We start from the raw sequence: 26563 nt of genomic DNA on the forward strand, positions 1-26563 counted from the left end.
ACCTTTCTCTCTGTCTCTCTCTCTCACTGTCCACTCTGCCTGTCCAAAAAAAAAAAAAAAAAAAAGTGGAGCAGCCAGGACTCGAACTGATGCCCACAGGGGATCCCAGCACTGCAGGTGGCAGCTTTACTAGCTACGCCACAGTGCAGGCCCCCATTCCTTCTTTCTTATTTAGGTAAGCCACTAAATTCCTTTTGGGCTTACATTAGTTTAAGTTCCATTACAACATTAAAAAGTTTTAATACAGAGTTTCATAAAAGACTTACATTTGAGGATCCTAAGCAGAATAGTAAAACACTCCAAATTCAAAATGACCAAGACACGATTCAAGCCAGTAAATGTATATATCGTGTACCCCTCTTCACAGGTTAACTTTTCTCATGCCAGTTACTACCAGTTCCTTTTTTAGGGTGAAGCGGGCCCTGAATAGCAAAAATAATGATCCTGATCTTTTATTATTCCCTCCCATCCTTGATTTTAGCTTAGATTGGGGTAGTTTTCCAATTTTTTTTGGTCATCTCTCTGCCTTAAAATAAAAATATCAACCCAGCTATGCATTGAATCAATTAAAATGTATTATAAGGTACAAAAACATTTTTAAGGACATTAAGCAGGTAGCTATATTACCATTAACGGACATAATATTCTGGGAGAAAAAGTTATTATAAATTACAGACAAATTCAAGCATTAATTATTTATTTTTTCATACCTTATTTCTTATATCAATAGGTTAAGAAAGTAAAATTTTCCCAAGTACTGATTTATAGAGAATGTTTATAAGCAGCACACAAAAAGTTCAGCTTCAGGAAGAGTAATATTCAATAATCCCTTTAAATGCAATTTTAATCCTTATTTTAAGCTAAGTGCAATAATAATTTAATACAGTAAGCTAAACACACACAAAACCTGTATATCCTAGACAACAAAAGGGATTTCCATAGCCACATAAGGTTTTAGTCAAATACACATTTCCGCAATGAACAAGTACTTACAAATGTTAATAAAACACTACCTCAAATGCTAATCCTGCCATCAACTTTTTAAGCAATGCCATTCCTGCTACTGAAAGTATTTATTTTTAGAAGCTTTAATCTGATCTGGGAAAATGAGTTCTCCTAAATCATAACTAACACCATGTTATAAGTCCCAAAAGGTTTTAAATTAAAAAAAGCCTTTCAATACAAAGCATTCATGTGAAACTTTCTCAAAAAAAAAAAAAAACTTATCTGAAGAATATTAAAAACAAATTATATTTTAAGACAAACATTCTTACAAAACTGTATTTTCCTGTATCTTCCTAAAAGAACAAAATCAGTTTATTATCGTTAATAACCTCTTAGACTACTTTTACCTAAAAACTTCAGCTTACATGAAGCACTACCTTAGTTATCATAGTCAAACATGCTATTTAGGTTTCATACATTAAACAGCTACAGTATTGCTTGCAATGGCACAATCATATCTTACACATAAATACTACTTCATCTAGATGGTCCAAAGTCAGAAGGAACTGAGTGATTTGCAAGGTACTTTAACTTTTGTGTAGTCATTAAAATCCAATAAGTAATTCAAGTATAGCTGTATAAAGGCAGCAGTTAACATCGCAAATACTCTAAAATTGAAGACATGAAAATAAAGGCTGAAAACTGTTTCTATGTCTTTCATGTATATGTCTAGATATCAGGACATTACTGTAGAAAATCTGCTATTATATATGGTTTGCTCCGAAGATAATGAAGTTTCAGAAAATACAAAAGTTGTCATGATCCATAGTTGGCTTCATCAAATGCTTTTCTAGCTCGCTTCAATTCTTCATTCATAGTAAGCAAGTCTTTAACCCTAGCAAACTTCCTTGGGTCCTTTCGAATCAAGAAGACAATATCTTCAACTTGAACTCGACCTTGTCTTCCAATTGACATTGCCTTGTGAGTCTATTACAAAGAAATACATTGAAATCAATGGAAATGTAATATTTTACTATTTTAATTTGCATTTGTTAATTGCTGGTAAGGTTGAAGATTTACTCTTCTAATTGTTATAGCTATTCATTTGTGAACTATCTCTCTACTCATGTCCTTAAGTCCATTTTCTACTGTGTTATTGCCAATATTTCTCTTTACGTTTCACTGCAGTTTGTAATAATGACATTAAAATTATGAAAATGTATTGATTTTCCTTTTTTTAGATACACATAGTTTTTTTCTTTATTTGTACAAAATAACTTCCTTATTTTTTTTGTAACCATTTCATTTATGCTTTGAGTCCTCTTCCATTTGGTGGGTTTTCTTATAATCAAACTAAAAAAACCTCTTCTCCCATCATCTTATGTTCATCTTGTGCAAAAATAAAAGTTTACCACAGCATTATTTCTAATGAATAAAATATAAAAGGTATAAAATTGGAAACTAAATATTTAATAATAAGGTATTGAGTAAGTGAATTTGAGTACATGCATTCAATTAAATGCAGGAAGCAATAAGAACATTATAGTGTATTATATAATTATAAGGGGGACACATTCTAGACTTATTTAACATAAAAAGCAGGTCCTAAGACTGATGTACTATATGATTCCCAATTTTATAAAATTGTTTAAATATGTGAAAAAAGACAAAATATTAACCAATATTAGTACTAGTTGTTGCTAAATGGAAGAACTACAGATTTTTCTTTCTTTTCTTTTTTTTTCAAAGATTTATTTATTTGAAAGGCAGAGTTAGAGAGGCAGAGGCAGAGAGAAGTCGTCAATCCACTGGTTCATTACCCAAATGGCCGCAACAGCCAGAGCTAGGCCGATCCTAAGCCAGGAGCCTGGAGCTTCTTCTGGGTCTCCCACACAGGTTCAGAGGCCCAAGAACTTGGGCCATCTTCTACTGCTTTCCCAGGCAGTGGAAACAGAAGTAAAGAAAAGAAGTATAGCAGCCGGACCTGAATTGGCGCCCATATGAGATGCCAGCACAGTAGGTGGCAGCTTTACCTGCTATACCATGGCACCAACCTCCAGATTTTTATTTTATTCCCTGTGCTTTTTTTATACATTCTAAGTTATAATTTAATATTAATTACTTCTACAGGTAGAAAAAAAGATTTTTTTAAAATGCACATTCTCCAAGTAACTTTTTACTATTATATCGTAGAGAAACACAGGATGAAAATCCTTAAGAACTAAAAAATCAAACTCAGTACCGTCATCCCTGAGAATATATCCAAAAAAGGTGGGGAGGAGCTCCCAATGTGGTGCAGCGGGTTAAGCCACCGCTTGCAACGCTGGTATCCCACAGTGGAGCACCAGTTTGAGTCCCCGCTGCTCTGCTTCAATCTAGCTCCCTGCTAATGTGCCTAGGAAGGCATCAGAAGATGGCCCAAAATCTTGGGCCTCTGATACCAATGTGGGAGACCAGGATGGGGTTCCAGGCTTCTGACTTTGGCCTGGCCCAGCCCTGCCAGCTATCTGGGGACTGAACAAGCAAACAGAAGATCTCTTTCTCTCTCTCCCCTTCTCTGTCACTCTACCTTTAAAACTAATAAATTATTTTTTTTTAAAGGAGAGAAAAGTCATGAATATGGCCAATCAAAATTAATGATTGAGTTAAAAACAAAATTATCTGTGAATAAGTTAGACAATAAGAATATTAAGTAAATTAGAACACAACTGAACGATCAATATGGAGCTCTAAAATAATTATAATTTTTTTTTTTTAATTTGAGAGGTAGTTATAGACAGTGAGAGAGAGAGAAACAGAGAGAAAGGTCTTGTTTCCATTGGTTCACTCCCCAAATGGCCGCTGCGGCCAGCGCTATGCCCATCCAAAGCCAGGAGCCAGGTGCTTCTTCCTGGTCTCCCATACAGGTGCAGAGGACCAAGCACTTGGGCCATCCTCCACTGCCCTCCCAGGCCACAGCAGAGAGCTGGACTGGAAAAGGAGCAACCGGGACTAGAACCTGACGCCCATAATAATCATAATTTTTTTTTAAAGATTTTTATTTGGGGCCAGCGCTGTGGCGCAGCAGGTTAATGCCCTGGCCTGAAGCTCCGGCATCCCATATGGGTGCCAGTTCGAGACCTGGCTGCTCCATTTCCCATCCAGCTCTCTGCTATGGCCTGGGAAAGCAGTAACAAGATGGCCCAAGTCCTTGGGCCCCTGCACCCATGTGGGAGACCTAGAAGAAGCTCCTGGCTTCGGATCAGCGCAGCTCCAGACGTTGCGGCCAATTGGGGAGTGAACCAGATGATGGAAGACCTCTCTCTCTCTCTCTCTCTGCCTCTCCTCTCTCTGTATAACTCTTTCAAATAAATAAATAAATTTATTAGTATTATTTATTATATATTATATTATGTTTCATAATATATTTATTATTATTATATTTATTATTTATTTATTTATTTATTTGAAATCAGAGTTACACAGAGAGGTCTTCCATCTGCTGGTTCACTCCCCAGATGGCCACAATGGCCAGAGCTGAACCGATCTGAAGCCAGGAGCCAGGAGATTTCTCCAGGTCTCCCACGTGAATTCAGGGGCCCAAGCAACTGGGCCATCTTCCACTGCTTTCTCAGGTCTTAGCAGAGAGCTGTATTGGAAGAGGAGCAGCCAGGACTTGAACCAGCATCCATATGGGAACCTGGCACTGCAGGTCGAGGATTAGCCTACTAAGCCACAGTGTCAGCCCTGCAAAATTACAATTAGAACATGAGAAATATTACTACAAAATGCAGAATAAAAAGAATGTTGGGACTGGTGTTGTGGCATAGCCTATTAAACCACCACCCATGATGACAGCATCCCATATGGACACCGGTTCATGTATCAGCTGCTCCACTTAGGATCCAGCTCCCTACTAATGGCCTCGGAAAGGCAGCGGAGGATGGCACAAGTGTTTAGGTCCCTGTTATTCATGTGGGAGGCCCAGATGAAGTCCCTGTCTCCTGGTTTTGGCATGGCCCACTGATGGCCTTTGCAGCCATTTAGGGAGTGAACCAGTAGACAGAAGATCTCTTTGTTCTTCCCTCTTTCTCTTTAACTCTTTCAAATAAACAAATCTTTTTTAAAAATTAAAAATATAAAAAGAATGTTACCATGATCACTGCAATATATTATATTATCTTTAAATACTAGAAGTAAAGGCAAAAAAACAAAACCACAAAAAACTCTAGGTTAGTAATGGGATTAAGTAATTTAAAAAATTTTATTCGGGGCTGGTTTGTGTACTCGCTGCTCCACTTCCTATCCAGTTCCCTGCTCATGGCCTGAGAAAAGCAGCAGCAGATGCCTAAGTGCCTGGGCCCCTGCCATCTGTGTGGGAGACCAAGAAGAAGATCCTGGTCCTGGCTTCATCCTGGTCCAGCCCTTGCCATTTTGGCCATATGGGGAGTAAATCTGCAAATTGAAGATATCTCTATCTCTCTCTGTAACTCTTTCAAAAAAACAAACAGTAATTTTAAAATATTTACTCAGGAATGTAATGTCTTTTCAGGAAGGAGGACAGAATAACATGCACATCCTCCATCCTTAGTGATTAATATTAACTTCCACAAAATTGCACTCAAACGGATAGTTGATTTCAAAAGGATGCCACGTTTTGTCTGATCTAAAGCTTAGAATTTCAAATCTATCCTTCAATTAAATAAAATCAATTACAAAAGAATCTTACCATTTCAGTGATGAACTCTATGACCAGGTCTTCAAGAATATCCACTGACTCAGTGTAAGGATTCTGGTCATCCCCAAAACCATACATCATACATCGCACTGAAAAAGAACAATCGCTTTTGTTTACTCAAACAGACTGAACCATTTCACTAGCACATTTTTCTTTTTCTTTTTTTTTTTTTTTGACAGGCAGAGTGGACAGTGAGAGAGAGAGAGAGACAGACAGAAAGGTCTTCCTTTTGCCGCTGGTTCACCCTCCAATGGCCGCTGCGGCCGGCGCACCGCGCTGATCCGATGGCAGGAGCCAGGTGCTTATCCTGGGCTCCCATGGGATGCAGGACCCAAGTACTTGGGCCATCCTCCACTGCACTCCCTGGCCACAGCAGAGAGCTGGCCTGGAAGAGGGGCAATCAGGACAGAATCCGGTGCCCCGACCGGGACTAGAACCTGGTGTGCCGGCGCCGCTAGGCGGAGGATTAGCCTATTGAGCCGCGGCGCCGGCCTCACTAGCACATTTTTCAAATAAACTATAACCGATTCAAATTATAGATATTGGTGTTAAAATATTTACTTTGTCTTTGTAGTCTTCAAGTGTGGATTTGGTATTAAAGGTTTTCACCACAGTCTTATGACCAATTATTACCATCTGGCCTCCAACAAACCTCTCCTTTCTTCTTAGCTACAAAACCCTAATTTTTTTTTTTTTTTTAACTTGAAAGTCAGAGTTACACAGAGAGAGAAGGAGAGGCAGAGAGAGAGGTCTTCCATCCACTGGTTCACTCCCCAATTGGCCACAACAGCCGGAGCTGCGCCAATCTGAAGCCAGGAGCCAGAAGCTTCTTCTGGGTCTCCCACACGGGTGCAGGGGCCCAAGGGTTTGACCATCTTCTACTGCTTTCCCAGGCCATAGCAGAGAGCTGGATAGGAAATGGAGCAGCTGGTACTCAAACCAGTGCCCAAATGGGATGCTGGCACTGCAGGCGGTGACTTTACCCACTACGCCACAGTGCCGGCCCCAAAACCCTAATATTGCTATTCTTTTCCTAATCTCTGTCATCTACTCCCATCAACCTCAGGATACTTTTAACTATGAGACTACATAGCAGGGACAAGATAGGTAGCAATGGCTTAGCTTTTTCTGGAAGTGTTTTCCGTGAGCAGGTGAATCAGTGGGATAATGGCAGAATCTTTCCTGATGCTATCATAGGGGAAAGGACATTGGAGAGAAAGTGCACCAATAATCTTCTTATAGGGGAAAAAAAAAACAAAACAGGGTAATCAAAAGGAAAAAACAGAGAGCTTAATACAAAGAATCTTGACAATTTCATTTCCTAGATCAACACAACTATTCATAAAACCCTTTCAGGATTAATTTGAAAATGAAGGGAAAATGAAAAAGAAAAAAGTCTAACTGCAGAATAATAAAAATAAATGCTGGGGCTGATGCTGTAGCATACTGGGTTGAGCCTTCGCCTGCAGCACAGGCATCCCATATAGGTACAGTTTGAGTTGCAGCTGTTCCACTTCCGATCCAGCTCTCTGCTTATGGCCTGGGAAAGCAGTGGAGGATGGTCCAAGTGCTTGGGCCCCTGTATCCATGTGGGAGACCTGGAGGCAGCTCCCGGTTCCTGGCTTCGGGTCCACCCAGCTCCAACTGTTGCATCCATTTAGGGAGTGAACCAGCGGAATGAAGACCTCTCTCTCCCCCTCTCCCTGTCTGTAACTCCGCCTCTCAAATAAAATTATTTTTAAAAATTTTTTAAATGCTAATAATTACATTTCTTTACACCAGGTACTGTTTTAACTGTTAACTTTAGTTTAATCTTCACAACAATCCTCTGAAGTAGACACTCTAATTATCCCCATCTGATAGAGAAAGCTGACGTACCAAGTTAGGTGAATTACCCAAGGTCACACAGCTAGAGAGGTAGAATATGAATCTGAAGCCAGCCAATCCAGTTCCGGAGTCCCTATGCCTACCCTTACGAGGCTTACACTTTGGTAGTTTCAGACAGATGGGATCCATATGGATTCTCATCCTATACTCTATAAACTTCCAGTTAGTCCACAGATAAGCCTCAAGAAATCCTGGAAACTCCCCTGAAATTCTACAGAAATTTTGTATAAATCATCTATAAACAGGTGCATTTTCTGGGAAGAATTACAACTTTTATCTGATTCTCCAAAGTGTATGTAAATGTTTAAAAATGCTGTCAAGTCATTAATATTGTGCTTAGTATGTCCATTCCATGTTGGAAAGCCTAGATTCTAATCCACAATCTGCTTCTGATCCAACTTCCTGCTGATGTACCCTGAGAGGCAGCTGATGATGGCTCAAGAACTTGGGTCCCTGCCATCCATGTGGGAAACCCAAATGGAGTTCTAAGCTCCTGGCTTTGGCCTGGTTCAACCTCAGCTGTGGCAGGCACCTGGGGAGTGAACCAGCAAATGGACGATCTCTCTGTCTCTGTGCCTTTCAAATAAATAAATAAATAAAAATTTAAAAAGTAAAAATGCTGGAAATGTAACCTGAGTGTGGTGATACGCATACAATAAAACCACCTTAAGATTTGTACAATTTATTAGATGTAAATTTTTTTTTTAAAGGAAGGAGTTCCCAGAATACTTCTAAGAGCAAGAATGGGTACATTAAGAATAATTCCTATTTAGAAGAAGCAAAAACTGGCAGAAGTGAGAAAAAATTAGAGCAGGCCTAGGGAAGGGAAAAAGGGTTGAGCTGGAAGCCAGCCTGGCACAAAGGTATCCTCAGGGTTTACACTGGCAAGAACTTTCAGGTCCAGATACAAGAGGAAAAAAAAACAAGCAGAGGAGCCAGTATTTCCTCTCTCTCTTTTTTGGAATTTGTCATTTTTCTTTGCCTTTTTTTTTTTTAAGATAATTTTAGACTTACAGATCAGTTGCAAAAATAGTTCAGAGTTCCCATATGCCCTATATCCAGCTTCCCCTTATGTTAACATCTTATATAACCATAGACATTTATCAAAACTAAAAAATTAACATTGGTACAAGTACAGATCTTAGTCAGATTTACCAGTTTTTCTACTAATATCCTTTTTCTGTTCCAGGATCCCACACTATTTAGTTGTCATATTTCCTTCATTTCCTCTAGTCTGTGACAATTACTCAGCCTTTCCCTTTCTTCCAAGATCTTCACATTTTTGAAGAATACTGGTCTTGAAAAATGTCCCTGAATGTGAATTTTTTTTGAAAGATTTATTTATTTTGCTTGAAAGTCAGAGTTACAGAGAGAGGGGAGAGGCAGAGAGAGAGAGAGGTCTTCCATCCGATGGTTCACTCCCTAACTGGCCGCAACAGCCAGAGCTGCGCCTATCCGAAGCCAGGAACCAGGAGCTTCTTCCAGGTCTCCCATGTGGGTGCAGGGGCCCAAGGACTTGGGCCATCTTCCGCTGCTATCCCAGGCCACAGCAGAGAGCTGGATCGGAAGAGGAGCAGCCAGGACTAGAACCGGCGCCCATATGGGATGCCAGCACTTCAGGCCAGGGTGTTAACTCGCTGCGCCACAGCGCCGGCCCTCCTGAATGTGAGTTTGATGTTTTCTCATGATTAGATTGAGGTTACACATTACTAGAAAGGATACCAAGAGGTTATTTAAGGTATCCTTTTTTTTTTTTTCTTTCTTTCTTTTTTTTTTTTTTTTTTTTGACAGGCAGAGTGGACAGTGAGAGAGAGAGAGAGAGAGAGAGAGAAAGGTCTTCTTTTGCTGTTGGTTCACCCTCCAATGGCTGCTGTGGCTGGCGATCCGAAGCCAGGAGCCAGGTGCTTCTCCTGGTCTCCCATGGGGTGCAGGGCCCAAGCACTTGGGCCATCCTCCACTGCACTCCCTGGCCATAGCAGAGAGCTGGCCTGGAAGAGGGGCAACCGGGACAGAATCCGGCGCCCCGACCGGGACTAGAACCCGATGTGCCAGTGCCGCAAGGCGGAGGATTAGCCTGTTGAGCCATGGCGCCAGCTTAAGGTATCCCCTTAATGCATCTTACCAGATGTATGTGATATCAATACATATTACTGGTGGGGCTAATTTTGATCACATGGCTAAAGTGACATCTGTCAGGGTTCTACACCATAAGCCTTACTGCTTTTCCTAAATAATTTGAGTAAGATACTTTTTTTTTTTTTAAAGACTTATTTATTTATTTGAAAGTCAGAGTTACACAGAGAGAGGAAAGGCAGAGAGAGAGAGAGAGGCCTCCCATCCGATGGTTCACTCCCCAGTTGGCCACAACAGCCAGAGCTGCCCCAATACGAAGCCAGGAGCAAGGAGCTTCTTCTGGGTCTCCCACGCAGGTGCAGGGGCCCAAGGACTTGGGCCATCTTCTTACTGCTTTCCCAGGCCACAGCAGAGAGCTGGATGGGAAGAGGAGCACCCGGGACTAGAACCGGTGCCCATATGGGATGCCAGCAGTTCAGGCCAGGGCGTTAACCTGCTGTGCCACATTGCCAGCCCCTTGAGTAAGATACTTTGTCACTAACATTTTGATGGGTAGAATTCACCAGCAGAAAAACATACCTCATGGAAAAGGGAAATAGGTTACACAGAAAGTATATAAACCTTATTTGGTCAACGGGTCTGTAAAGCATAAACAAATACCAGTAAATTCTTTGAAAACCTCCTATGGCTGGTGGTGTGGCACAGCAGGTTAAGCTGCTGCTTTTGACAGCAGCATCCCATAAGAGTGCCGGTTTGAGTTCCTGCTGCTCTGCTTCTGATCCAGCTCTATGCTAATGCACCTGGGAAAGCAGAAGATGGCCCAAGCACTTGGGCCTCCACCACACATGTGTGAGACCTGGAAGGAGCTCCAGCCTCCCAGATTTGGCTTGGTCTTGCCCAGTCCCAACCATTGCAGCCATTTGGGGAGTTAACCAGTGGATGGAAGATCTCTCACTCTAACTCTGCTTTTCAAACAGATAAAAAAGATCTTTAAAAAATTTTTTTTCCTCAGGGCAAGCACTTGGTATAACACTTGAAGTAACCGCTTGGGATGCCGGCATCCCATATTAGAATGCTTGGTTCCAGTCCAGTTTCCTGCTAATGTGTATCCTAGGAGGCAGCACGTGACAGCTCAAGTACTGGAGTACGGGACAACCAGAAGGGAGACCAGGATAAAATTCCAAGCTCCCAGCCCACCCTAGCTGTTGCAGGCATCTGGACAGTGTTTAAGCTGATTGATGATCTCTGTCTCTCTGCCTTTCAAATAAAAATGAAAAATAAATTAAAAATAATCTTTTTTTCCTGGGATCAGTATGTGGTACAGTGGGTTAAGGCACCACTTGTAACGCCAGCATCCTAGATCAGGGTGCTGGTTTGAGTCCTGGCTATTTCACTTCCAATCCAGCATCCTGCTAATGCACATGGGAAGACAGCAAAGATGGCCCATATACTTGGGTTCCTGCCAACCACGTGGGAGACCAGGATGGAATTCGTGGCTCCTGGCTTTGGTCTCGGCCAGACCTGGCTGTTGCTGCCATTTGAAGAGTGAACCAGCAGATGCTGGTTCTTTCTCTCTTTGTCATTCTGCCTTTCAAATAAATAAGTAAATAAATCTTATTTTAAAAATTATTTTCTTCAAAAAGAGGAGTGGGGAATCTTTTCTCTGCCAAGAGCTATTTGGATACTTATAACATCATTTGCAGGCCATACAAAATTATCAACTTAGGAATTAGCCTGCTACAGATTTGCTGAATCTTTATATATAGATATATTGAATTTTGAGTCCTGCCTGTGGTTGTCTTGGCTGGGCCACACCAAAAGATGTCACACATCTGGACATTTCCCACCTTTGGTGGCAAACAGATCTTAGTAAGATATATGAAGACTCATAAGACATGGAGAAGACTCTGAAAATTCCAAATTCTTGTCATCATAAAGATAAAGTAATCCAAGTATAACAAAGGTCTTTGCTAATAACCAACTGTGCAAGCATCACTTTGAGATACTCTGGAATAGTGATCTTTCTTATGTTGGTAAAGTAAGTAAAATGTAATACAAATGTAACAAATATTATCAAAGAGATGGGATAAGCAATGTTCAGCTTCAGGTAAGATACAGAAAAGGGTTGCTATTAAAAAAAAAAACATGGCAGTGGACTGGCACTATGGCACAGTAGGTTAAACCACTGCTTGCAGTGTCACCATCCCATATGGGTACCAGTTCGAGACCCGGTTGCTCCACTTCCAATCCAGCTCCCTGCTAATGACCTGGGAAAGTAGAGAAAGACCATCCAAATGCTTGGGCCCCCACAACTATGTGGGAGACCCAAAAGAAGTTCTTGGATCCTGGCTTCAGACCTGCCCAGTTCCAGCTGTTGTGGCCATTTGGAGTTAACCAGTGGATGGAAGATTCTCTCTCTCTCTAACTCAGCATTTCAAATAAATGTTAAAACACACACACACACACACACACACACATGGTGTGGGTATTATGGCGTGGCAGGTTGGGCCACAGTTTGGGACACCCACAACCCTTGGCCGGCATTTCACAGAGTGCCTCGTTTGCCTCCCATCTACTCTACTTCTAATCCAACTTCCTGCTGCTGTGATTCTGGAAGGCAGCAGGTGATGGCTCAGGTACTGTGGCCACTGCCACCGACGTAAGAGACCCAAATGGCATTCTGGGCAACTGGCGTCTGCCTGGCCTAGCCTAGCCTCAGCTGTTGTGGGCATTTGAGTGAACCATCAGATGGAAGATCTCTGTTTTTTTCTGTCACTCTGCCTTTCAAATAAATTTCAAATAAAAAAAGACATACTGATGTGCAGTTTTAACAGCACATGTAAACTGCTCGTATCTGTCCCAACCTTAATAAACAGGTATTCTTAAATCTGTGTTGTCTCATCTCTCAATACCCAGCTATACAGATATAAAGGAATCCGTACTGGGAGATAAAAAGCTATTCTCATGATGACTTTTTTTTTTTTTTTTTTTTTTTTTAAATTTTTGACAGGCAGAGTGGACAGTGAGAGAGAGAGAGAGAGACAGAGAGAAAGGTCTTCCTTTGCCGTTGGTTCACCCTCTAATGGCCGCCACGGTAGCGCGCTGCGGCCGGCGCACCGCGCTGTTCCGATGGCAGGAGCCAGGTGCTTCTCCTGGTCTCCCATGGGGTGCAGAGCCCAAACACTTGGGCCATCCTCCACTGCACTCCCTAAATGTTGTCCTGGACTATCAGCAGTAGGAACAGATCTCCTTTCTTCATGCTGCTGTCTAAAAAGGGTAAAATCTGTCTACTGAGGGAGTGGGACAAAGCACTAACACATTATATCATCTCTATGCCATTGTATGTCTCACATTGTTCCTCACCTTCCTGCCTTGTTCATTGCCTTTAGTCCACTGCCTTTAGCCCTTACCCTCAGCACCTGTTTCAGTGCCCAGTCAAAAGAACTCCTGCTTCTACCGTTGCAAAGGTAAGGGCCAGGAAAACGTGGAGGTATGTTGTTTTGTCCTGAATTGAAACACTGATCATATTTGTTAGGAAACTGGTGCAGTTTTATCTATGGCGTGATCTACACCCTGATTTACATCCTATGCCCTGGTTCTCCACTGCCATTGCTGAAAGCCAGGTAGCCACAGGGCCCAACCACCAGTGTCAAGCTCCACCCCCATCCTAATAGGATTCACTGCTCCTGCTTCCCTGCCTACCCTCTGGCAAAGTTTAAAAGGGCCATTTCCTGAACTCTTGGCTCTTCTCTCCTGCTCTGTTGGCTCCTCTCGTCTGTTCTCCTCTCGTCTCTCTCTCTGCTCTCTCTCTTCTCTCCTCACTAGCTCCTCTCTTCTCTGTCTCTCTCTTATACTCTCCTCTCCCTTTTTCCCTTCATCACCTCACCCCTCCGGTCTGCTGGCTTTTCCCAATAAATCCTTTCCCTTACTCCGGTGTTTGGTGTGTTTTTGTGACAGCCTAACAGAAAGACATAACAATATTCCCTCACTTAAATTCTGTACAATTTAAAACACAATTATATGTTAAACTGGGGTTAGCATCTGTGATTCAAAAATTAAACTGAGGGGCTGCTGCTGTGGCGCAGTGGGTTAACGCCCAGGCCTGAAGCGCTGGCATCCCATATGGACAACAGTTCTAGTCCTGGCTGCTCCTCTTCCGATCTAGCTCTCTGCTACGGCCTGGGAAAGCAGTAGAGGATGGCCCAAGTGCTTGGGCCCCTGCACCCATGTGGGAGACCCAGAAGAAGCTCCTGGCTCCTGGCTCCTGGCTTCGGATCAGCACAGCTCCGGCCATTGCGGCCATCTGGGGAGTGAACAAGTGGATGGAAGACCTCTCTCTCTGTCTCTACCTTTCCCTGTAACTCTTTCAAATAAAATAAAAATAAATCTTTAAAAAAAAAAAAGGCAAAAATTAAACTGAACTTTACTGGCAATTTTGAGAATATTATCCTTGCAAACATTTTCAGAATATAAATCTATTCCAAAGGACATGTCCAAAAGTTTACATGATCTATAATAAAATCATTGTCAAATACAACTTACATTCTTTAGAAAAGAGTCTCTTTCTTTTACCCTGTCCACCTTCTGCACCTCCTCCAATTTCTTCATTTTCTTCCTCAAACTAGAAGTTAAAATGTATATATAGAAATGTCAAGTGATTGCATTGCATTTGATATTTTAATAACTTGCTTTCATTTTTAACACTAATATCAGGCCAAAACGCCTAAAAGCAAGCAGCAAAAAATCATAACTAAGCACTAAAGAGCCCTTAGAGACTACCTAGTCAAAATTCCAATTCCCGCAAAAATGGTTTCTACAATGTCCACTACAATCCTGCCTAGACACGTAAGCCTTTTAACGGCCGCCAAGTTCTTTTTGTTTTAAACCAACTAAGTTGGTCTACTGCTAGCCAGTGTTGCCATTCAAGGACCGATACTGAATCCAAGCCTACCTCCCTGCAGCAAAAAAGGAAAAATTTTAACTAAGCACCTGCTTATGCAGTGCTAAAAACTCCCCTTATCTGTCTTAACCTTCTTTTATATCAAGAACAACCGATGCTGATAGTTAAATAACTTGTTCGGTGAGAATGGAGATTTTGAAATCCAGGCTCCTGATCTGCGGTCCCTTATTTCTCCAACACTTCACAATAAATATCCAATTCTGTTAGCAGCCAGACTGTTGGTTCATTTAACGAGCACCAACAAACACGAGTGATTAGCTCTGACGATCGTCTAGTTTCACAAAGTGTCTGGCAGATTCAGCCCGAATCCGAAGGGAAAGGGGCTACCTTCCCACTACTTCTTCACGTCCTGCCCCGTAGTACTAAAACCATGAAGCTGAAGGAAAAGACAAGCACAACTGGTCCCCGAACTCTCTCGACTGAATTCACTAAGGAAGACACCCCATTCTGAACTCTGCTTCCGTCACTAAGCCTGAGCCAAAGGGAGGATTGGGACAAAGGCGGTCACTCACGGTGGGATCTTCTTCCTCATCTGCCATTACACTAGCCCGCCAACCTACAGTGCCGCGCCGGCTCGCTCTCAGCGGGTTTTTACTACTTCCGTTGCGTCACTTCCGGTGACGTAGGGCGGGGCGGGGCCTCTGCAAGCACGCGTGGGAGGGGGAGCTACCTAGCGACCGCAGAAAGAAGACGGTCTGTAGGTTAGCTGCGTGAGCTCTGGGTTCTGCAGTCCCGAGGAAGGAACTAAAATTTAGCAAACTGAAAGAAATGCACCAGGCAGTGTGTATCCTCTTATGCCCTTACGTCTCCTTTTGCGTGTTGAATCCACCTCTCCTGACCTGGAGCGTAGGAGGGCGATCCCCCGGTCTTGCTCTGAGTGAGGGGTGTATTTTAAAGTGCAATGAATTACGCCTGCACTATTGATCCCAAGTACTTTGTTAATTATTGTGGGATACTATACTTCACTACTAGTTCTCAAGGGGGCGCTATCCTTAGATAGAGACGATTTAAAATTTTATGGAGAAGGATTTGGGTTGTAACAATGAGAACACGCTGTAAGAGGCTGGAGTTGACATAAAATATCCTGCAACTTAAGGGATGATGCCACACGATAAAAAGTCCAATAATACACACGATTTCTCTATGTCCTGCTGAACATTCAATGACTGAAAAAATTATTTTATATAAACAGCATTTTTCCCATGCTTTTAATGAACATTGGATTTCCTGTGAATATTACTTCTTCAAAATTGGTGATCCGTTGCATTTTGCTTTGTTCAGAACTTATTAAGAGGAAATACTGCCACCAAAGGCAATATCGCTTGTAATTTAAATAGTCAGTGCTCACCTGGAATCTGCCTACATTTGTAGTTCCTACATTCAAGGTAAATTTACATCTAGGTATAAGCAACCACATTGTTATTATACCCCCTGTGTTGTCATGCCTGAGAATTTACATGTTAAAGACATATTAATAGATTCTTTTATATTTATTTCTTATTTGGGCATTTTTTGATAAGTTCTCATTTTAGTTTCAGGATTTAACAATTTTCAGCTTTTTGCCACGTATTTTTTTAAGATTTATTTATTTATTTGAAAGGCAGAGTTACAGAGAGAAAGAGGCAGAGAAAGAGAGAGAGGTTTTCCATCTGCTAGTTCACTCCCCAAATGGCCGCAATGGCCAATCTGAAGCCAGGAGCCAGGAGCCAGGAGCTTCTTCTGGATCTCCCAAATGGGTGCAGGGGCCCAAGCACTTGGGCCATCTGCTGTTTTCCCAGGCACATTAGCAAGGAATTGGTTCGGAAGTGCAGCAACTGGGACTCAAACTGGAGCCTATATGAGATGCCTGCACTGCAAGGAGATACCCACTATGCCACAGCGCCAGCACCAGCCTTGTATTTTTTTTTTTTTTTTTTTTTAGATTTAATTTGATTGGGGCAGGCACTGTGGCCCAGTAGGCTAAGCCTCCACCTGTGGCACCAGAATCCCATATGGGCGCTGGTTCATGTCCAGCTGCTCCTTTTCCAATCCAGCTCTCTGCTTACGGCTTGGAAAGGCAATGAAGTATGGCCCAAGTGTTTGGGTCCTGCACCAGTGTGGGAGATCCAGATGAAGCTCCCGGCTCCTGGCCTTGGAATGACTCAGCTCCGGTTGTTGCGGCCATTTAGAGAGTGAACCAGCACTTTGTCTCTCTCTCTCTCTCTCTTTCTTTCTTTCTCTCTCTCTCTCTATAGCTCTACCTTTCAAATAAAAAAGATTTATGTATTTATTTATTTGAAAACCTGAGTCACAGAGAGAAAGCGGGAGAGATAAGAGATCTCCCATCTGTGGGTTCACTTTCCAAATGGCCACAATAGCCAGGACTGGGCCAGGCCAAAGCCAGGAACCAGGAGCTTATTCTGAGTTTCCGATGTGGATGCAGGGGCCATCTTCCACTGCTTTCCCAGGCACACTAAAAGGGAGCTGGATGGGAAGTAGAGCAGCATCCACATGAGATGCCGGCACTGCAGGCAGCGGCTTAACCCACTTCGCCGCAGCACCAGCCCCTGTATATGTTCTTAATTATGTGGGTAGGTAGGTAATCAGTTATTACTGTGCAACAAATTACCCCAAAACCTAGTGGCTTGGGGGCCAGCATTGTGGCACAACAGGTTAAGCCATTACCTGCAATGTGGCATCCCACATTGGAGCACTAGTTTGGGTCCCAGCTACTCCACTTCAAATCCAGCTCTCTGGGAAAGCAGTGGAAGATGGCCAAAGTGCCTGAGCCCTGCCACTCATGTGGGAGACCAGTTGGAGTTCCTGGCTCCTGGCTTTGGCCTGACCCAGCAAGCAGCTGTTACAGCTACTTGGAGAATGAACCAGTGGATGGAAGATTTTCTTTCTTTCTCTCTGTAATTCTGCATTTCAGGTAAGTTTATGAATCTTAAAAAGAGAAAGGCCAGCGCCGCGGCCCAGTTGGCTAATCCTCTGCCTGCGGCGCTGGTCCCCCGGGTTCTAGTGCTGGTCGGGGCGCCAGATTCTGTCTCAGTTGCTCCTCTTCCAGTCCTGCTCTCTGCTGTGGCCCAGGAAGGCAATGGAGGTTGGCCCAAGTACTTGGGCCCTGCACCCACATGGGAGACCAGGTGGAAGAACCTGGCTCCTGGCTTCGGATCAGCGCAGCGCGCCAGCCATAATGGCCATTTGGGGGGTGAACCAATGGAAGGAAGACCTTTCTGTCTCTCTCTCTCTAACTGTCTAACTCTGTCAAGGATAGGAAGTGGAGCAGCTGGGACTTGAACCAGCGTCCATATGGGATGCCAGCTTTGCAGGTGGTGGCTTTACCTGCTATGCCACAGCACAGGCCCCCAGAGAGTTTGTTGATTGGTGCCTCAATTACCAGTCTCTAAGATAACTGCTATCTTCTGACCTTAGTAGCGGAAGGACATCCCTCCCAATGGAATCTTTATGGCTTACTGCGTATAGGAAGAGACAGGCAAAATGATTCCTTCTGAAGTTATGGGTTTTCAAGTGATTTCATCTTGAAATAATCAGTATGCCAATTTGGCATATTTGGAAACGGTTTGTGCTTTGTTCAGGGGCTCAGAGGCTGCCCACCACAGTAAGTTACAGTGTCTGTGAATTTCATTATTCAAGGGATATTGTTGAGTCTGATAGAGTTGAGAACTGCTATGTTAAGCAGTAACAAAACACACCCTTACCCAAGTGGTCAGGCATAAATCCACAGTTCCTGTTATCAGGGGAATAGATAGGCTAAATGTGCTGTATGTACGCCAAGGAGTACTATCCAACAACCAGATGCAGTAGACTAGCAGTTTGGACAGGGCTTAAAAACAGAATTAGGATAAAAGAGTAAAAACCAGAGTGAAATCTGTAACACAATATCATATATGTGAATGAAAAATATACACCAACAGGCAGGATTTTGCCTAGTGGTTACACCCACATTCCAGATCAAGGTGGCTGGGTTTGAGTCCCAGCTCTGCTCCCTATTCCAGCTTCCTGCTGGGATGCACCTGGGAGGCAGCAGATGATGGCTCACAAAACTGGTTCCTTGCCACTGACTTGCTAGACCTGAATTGAATTCCTAGCTCCTGACCTCACATTGCAGGCATATGTGGAATGAATTAGCAGATAGGGGTTCTTTTTCTCTCTACCTGCCTCTCAAATTAAAATAATAAATTAATTAAAAATACACACAAAACAATGTATTTTATAGGAACATGAAAAAGCATAGACTGGGGCAAGTATCATGGTGCAGCAGGTTGAGCTGCTGCTTTGAGATGCCTGCATCTCATATCAGTGTGTTGGTTCGAATCCCAGCTACACCATTTCAGATTCAGCTCTCTGCCAGTACTCCTGGGAAGCCTCAGACAATGGCTCAAGTGCTTGTGTTCTGGCCACTCATGTAGGGTTCTTGGCTTTTGTTGCAGTCATTTGGGGGAGTGAAGCTCTCTGCCTTTCAAATAAAAAATAATTTAAAAAAAAAAAAAAAAAGCAGGGGCCGGCGCTGTGGAGCAGTGGGTTAACACCCTGGCCTGAAGCGTCGGCATCCCATATGGGTGCTGGTTCAAGACCCAGCTGCTCCACTTCTGATCTAGCTCTCTGCTATGGCCTGGGAAAGCAGTAGAAGATGCTTTGGGCCCCTGCACCCACGTAGGAACCTGGAAGAAACTCCTGGCTCCTGGCTTCAGAATGGCCAATTGGGGAGTGAACCAGCAGATGGAAGACCTCTCTCTCTCTCTCTCTCTCTCTGCTTCTCCTTCTCTCTCTGTGTAACTCTGACTCTCAAGTAAATAAATAAATCTTTTTTTTTTTTTTAAAAAAAAAAAGCAGACACATTACATGTATTAGAAAAGTTGTAGTGTAGGAGAAATGGGAATATGGATAAAGGGCATAAGTAAAAAGCAAAGGACTTTGAAAAGAAAGCCCATTTAAAGTTACATGCCATGCACTGTGAAGTGTGAATAATTCAGCTCTCTGAGATCCAAAATACTAACTGAAAAAATGTTGCAGTGTGGTGAGTAGAATGCCACGGCGTGTTTCTCCAAGGTGTTCTGGATGGGTTGCTGAAGCACAAGTGTGTTGAATGGACATTCAGGAAATGCGGTTGGAATGAAGCTGGAATTAGAGTGTGAACAGTCTTAAATCTGCTCATCAGAGACTGAGTTTCAAACCTCAGTACGTGCCCTCTCCAGGCTTCAGATTGCTCCGTTCCTGCCCCCATTGGAATACTTCCCCTTTCTATCTATTGAAATGCTATGTGCCCTTTAGGTCCAGCTAAAATCCTGTTCCACACAAAGCCTTCCCAGCTCTGAGGCTGAACCGTTTCTCCTTTATACTCTCACAGTCATCAGCCTTCTTGTTCCTTTGACGTTTCTCACTTTCTACCGTATTTATATGTACAGCTTACCCCTTTCTTCTAAAGCTCAAATGTATTAAGAGAGTCTGTTTCTCATTCATCTTTGAGTTCCCAAAGGCTTGCACATTCCTTAGACTGAGAAGTCCCTGGAACAAATATTTGTAGCATAAATTAGTGCCTGTTTGACATCCCTTTTCAAATATGTTGTAATTCAAATGAAGGTATTGTTGCAAGCTGTGCCTTCAGAACTGAACTCACTCTTTGGTTAAACCATTATGCCACAGTCATGCTCCCCAAAACTGATTAGTGTTTACCACAATGACCGCAAACAGCCCTCACAAACAGGCCACTGTTCTTGACTGACAGGCTTTTGGCAACAACTCCCGGTTCTGCTGTGTAAGACTGTCAGAATTGAGAATCCCCAGCCCAGTGGGGCTGTATTTATTCCTTGTACTTGGGCTGTGAGAGCCAATGCCCCAGACTGTGGGCTGCTGTGAGATGTGACTGCAGGAGGTGGGTGCTTTCCAGGGTGACAGAAACAGTTCTGCTTGGAACAAAGTCATCCAAGATCCCTATCGGGGAGGGCATTGTAATTGGAGGCAGCCTGCTAACAATGGGAAGGGAGCTTTGAAGTGGAGCAGACCTGGATTTGGATCCCAACTAGCTGCATGATCTCACCCATGTGCCTTTATTTTGAGCCTGAAGACGGTGCATTCATATATATATATATATATATATATATACATATATATATATATATTCTGCAAAAAAAGCTGTGAAAATCAAAACGATGTCTTTAAATACACAAGGCCCATACTTTGTTTTTTTTTTATATTTTAAAGATTTATTTTATTTATTTGAAATAATTACAGAGAAAGGTAGAGACAGAGAGAGAGGTCTTCCATCCACTTGTTCACTCCCCAGATGGCCACAGCAGCTTGAGCTGTGCCGATCCGAAGCTAGGAGCCAGGAGCCAGGAGCTTCTTCCAGGTCTGCCACGCGGGTGCAGGGGCCCAAGGACTTGGGCCATCTTCTACTGCTTTCTCAGGCCATAGCAGAGAGCTGGATTGGAAGTGGAGCAGCTGGGACTAGAACTGGTGCCCATATGGGATGCCTGCGATTCAGGCCAGGGCTTTAACCTGCTGCACCACAGCTTCAGCCCCCTCTTTGTTTAAATGTGTTCATTATCTTGTATTTTGTTTTCTGAGGGCAAGGGCTTATTTTTGCCTCTATTCCTGCAAATGCTAACAAAGTAGCCAGCACAACAGTAGACTCTGGTAAACACCTTTGAAATAAATGAACAACAGCAACACAGTAGTAACATTACCAGAGATGGGTGGGGTAGATGGGGTAGATTCTTGTCTTTGCCCAAGAAAGAATTCAGATGGGAGACAGAGAACAGTGGTAAGCAAGGTAGCAAGGGTTAATGGGTGTAGGGCATCCATCAGAATGAATGGGACAGAATCAAAGTGACAGTGCCCAGTCACTCAGACTGCAGAAAGCAAGGTTACAAGGTTAAGTGGAGAGCATACACCTGGCAGGCCAGGCGGGAAGCTCAGCAGAGAGCTGAGTGCTGAGTGCGCAATCTGTATCCAGACTGGGGCTTATAAGGCAAAGGGGTTCAGTTCTTCCAGCTGTTTCTCCTTCCCCTCCTCGTCCTACTCCAGGACAGAGGGTTGCTGAGTATGAATCAAATGAAATTCCTCCCAACGGTCCACTACTCAGTGCCATGGGAAGAAGGGCATAATGGTTTTATTGCTCAGTGTTACCAGGCCAGGTAACCCATTTGGTGCTGAGGACAGAGGATTCTCCTGGGGAGCATTTCTTGGGGAGGGGGGAGGTACTGAAACCACGTGTAAAGTTAAAGGGTACCGGCAGGACTTTGAAGTATAAAATACTGGGCTGCTTCCATGGTGAGTTTCTGTGGATGCTTTGTTCTCCTCAGGCCCCTCTCATGCACATGGGCTGATTTCTAACTTCCTACCTAATAGTAACAGGTAACATTTATGGAGTACTTATTTCAGACCAGACATTGTTATAAATGGTGATTCACTTAATCCTCCAACAACCGTACCTTTATAGCCCAATTTTACAGAGGAGAAAACTGAACTTTTTTTTTTTAGAAAATGTCAATTGCTTTTTTTTTAAAAAAAAAAAAAAAGGTTTTATTTACTTATTTGAGAGCTAGAGAGAGAGGGAGAGACAGAGAGAAAGATCTTCCATCCACTGGTTCACCCCCAAATGGCCGCAGCAGCTAGAGCTGGACCAATTCAAAGCTAGGAGCCAGGAGCTTCTTCCAGGTCTCCCATGTGGGTGCATGGGCCCAAGCAATGCTTTCGCAGACCATAGCAGAGAGCTGGATCAGAAGAGGAGCAGCTGGGACATGAATTGGCACCCATATGGGATGCTGGCACCGCAGGCAGAGGCTTAGCCTACTAGGCCACACCACCAGCCCAAAAACTGAACATTTTTTAAAGTTTTTACTTAATTTGTTTTTATTTATTTGAAAGGCAAAATGACAGAGAGAATGAGAGAGAGAGAGAGAGAGAGAGAGAGAGAGAGAGAGAGAGAGAAAGAAAGAAAGAAAGAAAGAAAAAAAGAAAGAAAGAAAGAAAGAAAGAAAGAAAGAAAGAAAGAAAGAAAGAAAGAAAGAAAGGGAGAGAGCTTCCATCTGCAGTTCACTTCTCAAATACCTGTAATAGCTGGGGCTGAGGAGTCAGGCCAAAGCTGAGTCTCCCACGTGAGTGGCAGAGACCCCAGTACTTGAGCCAATGCCTGCTGCCTCTCAGGATGCACACTAGCAGGAAACTGGATCAGAAGCAGAGGTGGGACTTGATTCCAGGCACTAGGATAGGAAAAAAGAAGGAAACAATTTTTTAAAAAGATTTATTTATTTCTTTATTTGAAAGCCAGAAATACATAGAGAGGAGAAAGACAGAGAGAAAGAATATCTTCACCTACTGGTTCACTCACCAAATGGCCACAATGGCAGCCGCTAGGCCAGGCTGAAGCTAGAACTTATTCTGGGTCTCCCATGTGGGTGCAAGGGCCCAAGTACTTGGGCCATCTTCCACTGCCTTCCCAAGTTCATTAGCAGGAAGCTGGATCAGAAGTGGAGCAGCTGAGACTCGAATCCGCACTCATGGGATGCCAGCACTGCAGGCAGAGGTTTAGCCGTCTATGCCACAGCACTGCCTTGGAAGGAAACAAATTTAAGACTGTAAGAAATAGTAGGGGGGTCGGCACTGTGGCATAGAAGGTAAAGCAGCTGACTGCAATGCTGGCATCCCATATGGGCGCCAGTTTGAGTCCTGGCTGCTCCACTTCCGATCCAGCTCTCTGCTATGGCCTGGGAAAGCATTAGAAGATGGCCCAGGTCCTTGGGCCACTGCACTCATGTAGGAGACCCAGAAGAAGCTCCTGGCTCCTGGCTTTGGATCGGTGCAGCTCCAGCCATTACAGTTATCTGGGGAGTGAACCAGCAGATGGAAGATCTCTCTCTCTCTCTGTCTCTGCCTCACTATAACTCTATAACTCTGCCTTTCAAATAAATAAATAAATCTTTTTAAAAAATAGCAGGAAGACACTTGAAAACAAACAAACAAACAGAAAAACAAATTTTGAGCAGAGTAAAAGATACCCGATAAAATAATTTGGTTCAGAAATTATTTATTGGAGTGGGCATTTAGCCTAGGGGTTAAGATTAAAATTAAGATGCCCATGTCCTGGATCTGGCGCTATGGCCTAGCAGGTTAAGTCTCTGCTTGTGGTGCCGGTTCATGTCCCAGCTGCTCCACTTCCGATCCAGTTCTCTGCTGTGGCCTGGGAAAGCAGTGCAAAATGGCCGAAGTCCTTGGACCCCTGCACCCGTGTGGGAGACCCAGAAGAAGCTCCAGGCTCCTGGCTTTGGATGGGCCCAGCTCTGGCCATTTAGGGAGTAAACCAGTGGATGGAAGACTTCTCTCTCTCTCTCTGTTTGTGCCTCTCTGTAACTTTACCTGTCAAATAAATAAATAAATCTTAAACAACTAAAAATAAATAAATAAATAAAATGGTGCCCATGTCTCCCAGGGTGCCTGGGTTCAGGCTCGTCCTGACTCCCACTTCCTGCTAATGCGGACCCTGAGAGGCAGCGGTGATGACTCAGTAATTGGGTTCCTGCCACTCATGTAGGAGACAGGGATTGAGTTCTCAAGTCCTGGCTTTGGCTCCCAGCCTGGGTCACTGCAGGCATTTGAGAGTAAAAGTGCATAGCATCTCTCTCTCTCTCTCTCTCTCTCTGCGTTTCCCTGCCTCTTTTTAAAACAATATACAATTTTTTTTAAGTATCTATTTTATTTGAAAGGCAGAGGCAAAGAGAGAGAGAGAGAGGTGTCTTCCATCTGCTGCTTCACTCCCCAATTGGCCACAACAGCCAGAGCTGGGCCAATCCGAAGCCAGGAGCCAGGAGTTTCTTCCTGGTCTTCCATGTGGGTGCAGAGGCCCAAGCAATTGGACCATCTTATACTTCTTTCCCAGACCATAGCAGAGAGCTGGATCGGAAGTGAAGCAGCCAGGACTCAAACCAGCACCCATATGGGATGACAGGCACTGTAGGTGGCAGCTTTACCCGCTATGGTACAGTGCTGGCCCCCTTACTTACAATTTCTAAACTTTTATGGAAAAGGAACAATGATCATAGGAACTGAAAAATCAAGACAATGGATTTGGCTTTAAGCAAACTTTTAAATGTAGGACTGGAGTTTGGGAGGGACCTCAAATTATGAACTCTGTATGGAGGTATAATTGAAGTCATTGAGCAGAATAGGTCCCTGATTGGGTTAAAAATAAGAGGGGAGAATAAGGTGTAGGAGCATCTATATTTAGGTAGAAGAAAAACTTGGGTGAAGAGAATCAGTTAGGAATATGTTAGTGATGATAGCACAGTTCCATAGTATTCAAGGAAGAATTTTTTAAGATGGAGATGACCTACCTGACTGAGTCTAAATTACTGAACATGAATCTGCTGAAGGCCTGGTCAGAATGGTTTTGGGCCTTCATCCAGCCCTGGAGCAGAAATTAGAGACTCAAGTGCTGCTGCTGCTGTTTCAGACAATGGTTGATCAAAGTGTCAAAGGCCTAGACAATAGGGATTGTTGTTCGCAGTTCTTTTGAGCAAGGGGGTTTCTCTGTGTGTACACGAATGCACATGTAATCTGAGGTGTTGTCTGGCCTTTTCCTAAGTTTTGTTCCACACCTTTTCTATTTGTCTTCGTATTTATCCATTTTTTTTTTTTTTTTGACAGGCAGAGTGGATAGTGAGAGAGAGAGAGACAGAGAGAAAGGTCTTCCTTTTTGCCGTTGGTTCACCCTCCAATGGCTGCTGTGGCCGGTGCATCTCACTGATCCGAAGCCAGGAGCCAGGTGCTTCTCCTGGTCTCCCATGTGGGTGCAGGGCCCAAGGTCTTGGGCCATCCTCCACTGCCTTCCCAGGCCATAGCAGAGAGCTGGCCTGGAAGAGGGGCAACCGGGATAGAATGTGGCGCCCCGACCGGGACTAGAACCCGGTGTGCTGGCGCCGCAAGGTGGAGGATTAGCCTGTTAAGCCACGGCGCCGGCCCGTATTTATCCATTTAGGTACATTTTCTCAGAAAGAGTCTGTCCTATGTCAGACTTTTTTGGCTTGCCTGTCCACTCCAGCTTCTGACAGGTGGCTTTGCTGGATTATCTTCTTTTGGGTGACAAAGCAGGCCCCCACCAGCACTAAAGCCGAGAGGGGAAGAGGCCCTTCAGGTCCTCAACAACCAGTGGGGCCGATCCTGTAACCTTGCAACTGCTGCCTCCAAGGACCTAGTGTCACACTTCCAGACTCTAGCTGTGTGTAATGCAAGATTTCAATTTGGGATCAGCATTGGGGCGAAGCGGGTTAAGGTGCCACGTGCAACACCAATATCCTCTCAGAGCGCTGGTTCGACTCCCATGTGCTCTACTTCTGATCCAGCTCCCTGCTCATGCACCTGAGAAAGCAGCAGCAGATGACACAAGTACTTCCACCCCTGCTGCCCATATGGGAGATGGGGATGGAATTCCAGGCTCCTGGCTTCAGCATGGTCCCAGGCATTGTGGCCATTTGGGGAGTACCTGAGGATGGAAGACCTTTCTTTCTCTGTCCCTCTGCCTTTCAAATAAATAAATCTTTTTCACAAAAGAGATTTCAGTTTACAAAATGGAATGTATAGATTGTTTTATCTCCTCCACCTATTCTTGTTAGACTGATCATGTCTTCTCTTACATCCTCAAAGTGACCAGAAGTCCTTTCTGCCTATTTCTGGCTATAGTGGCTGAGGTGACCCCAGAATGAATTAAATAGAGGAGATAATGGAGACTCTCCTAGTAGTTTAAAGAAAAGAAAAATCGATTCAAGCAGGCAATTATCTCAATATTTTCCAACAACATAGAGTTTTAGGATTTGAAATATGCAATGAGGTTTTGTTTTTATCAAATTCTCCATTTTGTGCCCAAAGTTCAGGCACAGTCTATCTAGATTTCTGCCACGAAGTAGGGAATAGCTGTGTGGCAAGGACAATCCCAGGGGCAGCAATGACTGTTTCTTCTCTTTTTCTTCCCCCGAAACAAAACC

At 43.6% G+C, this 26563-nt stretch overlaps 1 protein-coding gene across 1 annotated transcript; it reads right to left on the reverse strand.

Annotated features, from left to right (window-relative positions):
* Nucleotides 1–680: 680 nt before the first annotated feature.
* Nucleotides 681–15184, reverse strand: TAF13 (TATA-box binding protein associated factor 13). Its single transcript, XM_062193461.1, has 4 exons — nt 15095–15184; nt 14165–14243; nt 5654–5751; nt 681–1932 (listed from the first exon to the last, which is right to left on the reverse strand). The coding sequence occupies exons 1-4, from the start codon at nt 15119–15121 to the stop codon at nt 1762–1764; spliced, it is 375 nt and encodes a 124-aa protein (XP_062049445.1). The 5' UTR covers nt 15122–15184; the 3' UTR covers nt 681–1761.
* Nucleotides 15185–26563: the final 11379 nt, after the last annotated feature.

Source organism: Lepus europaeus, chromosome 5 (assembly GCF_033115175.1).
Source record: "Lepus europaeus isolate LE1 chromosome 5, mLepTim1.pri, whole genome shotgun sequence".
NCBI classification, from domain to species: Eukaryota; Metazoa; Chordata; class Mammalia; order Lagomorpha; family Leporidae; genus Lepus; species Lepus europaeus.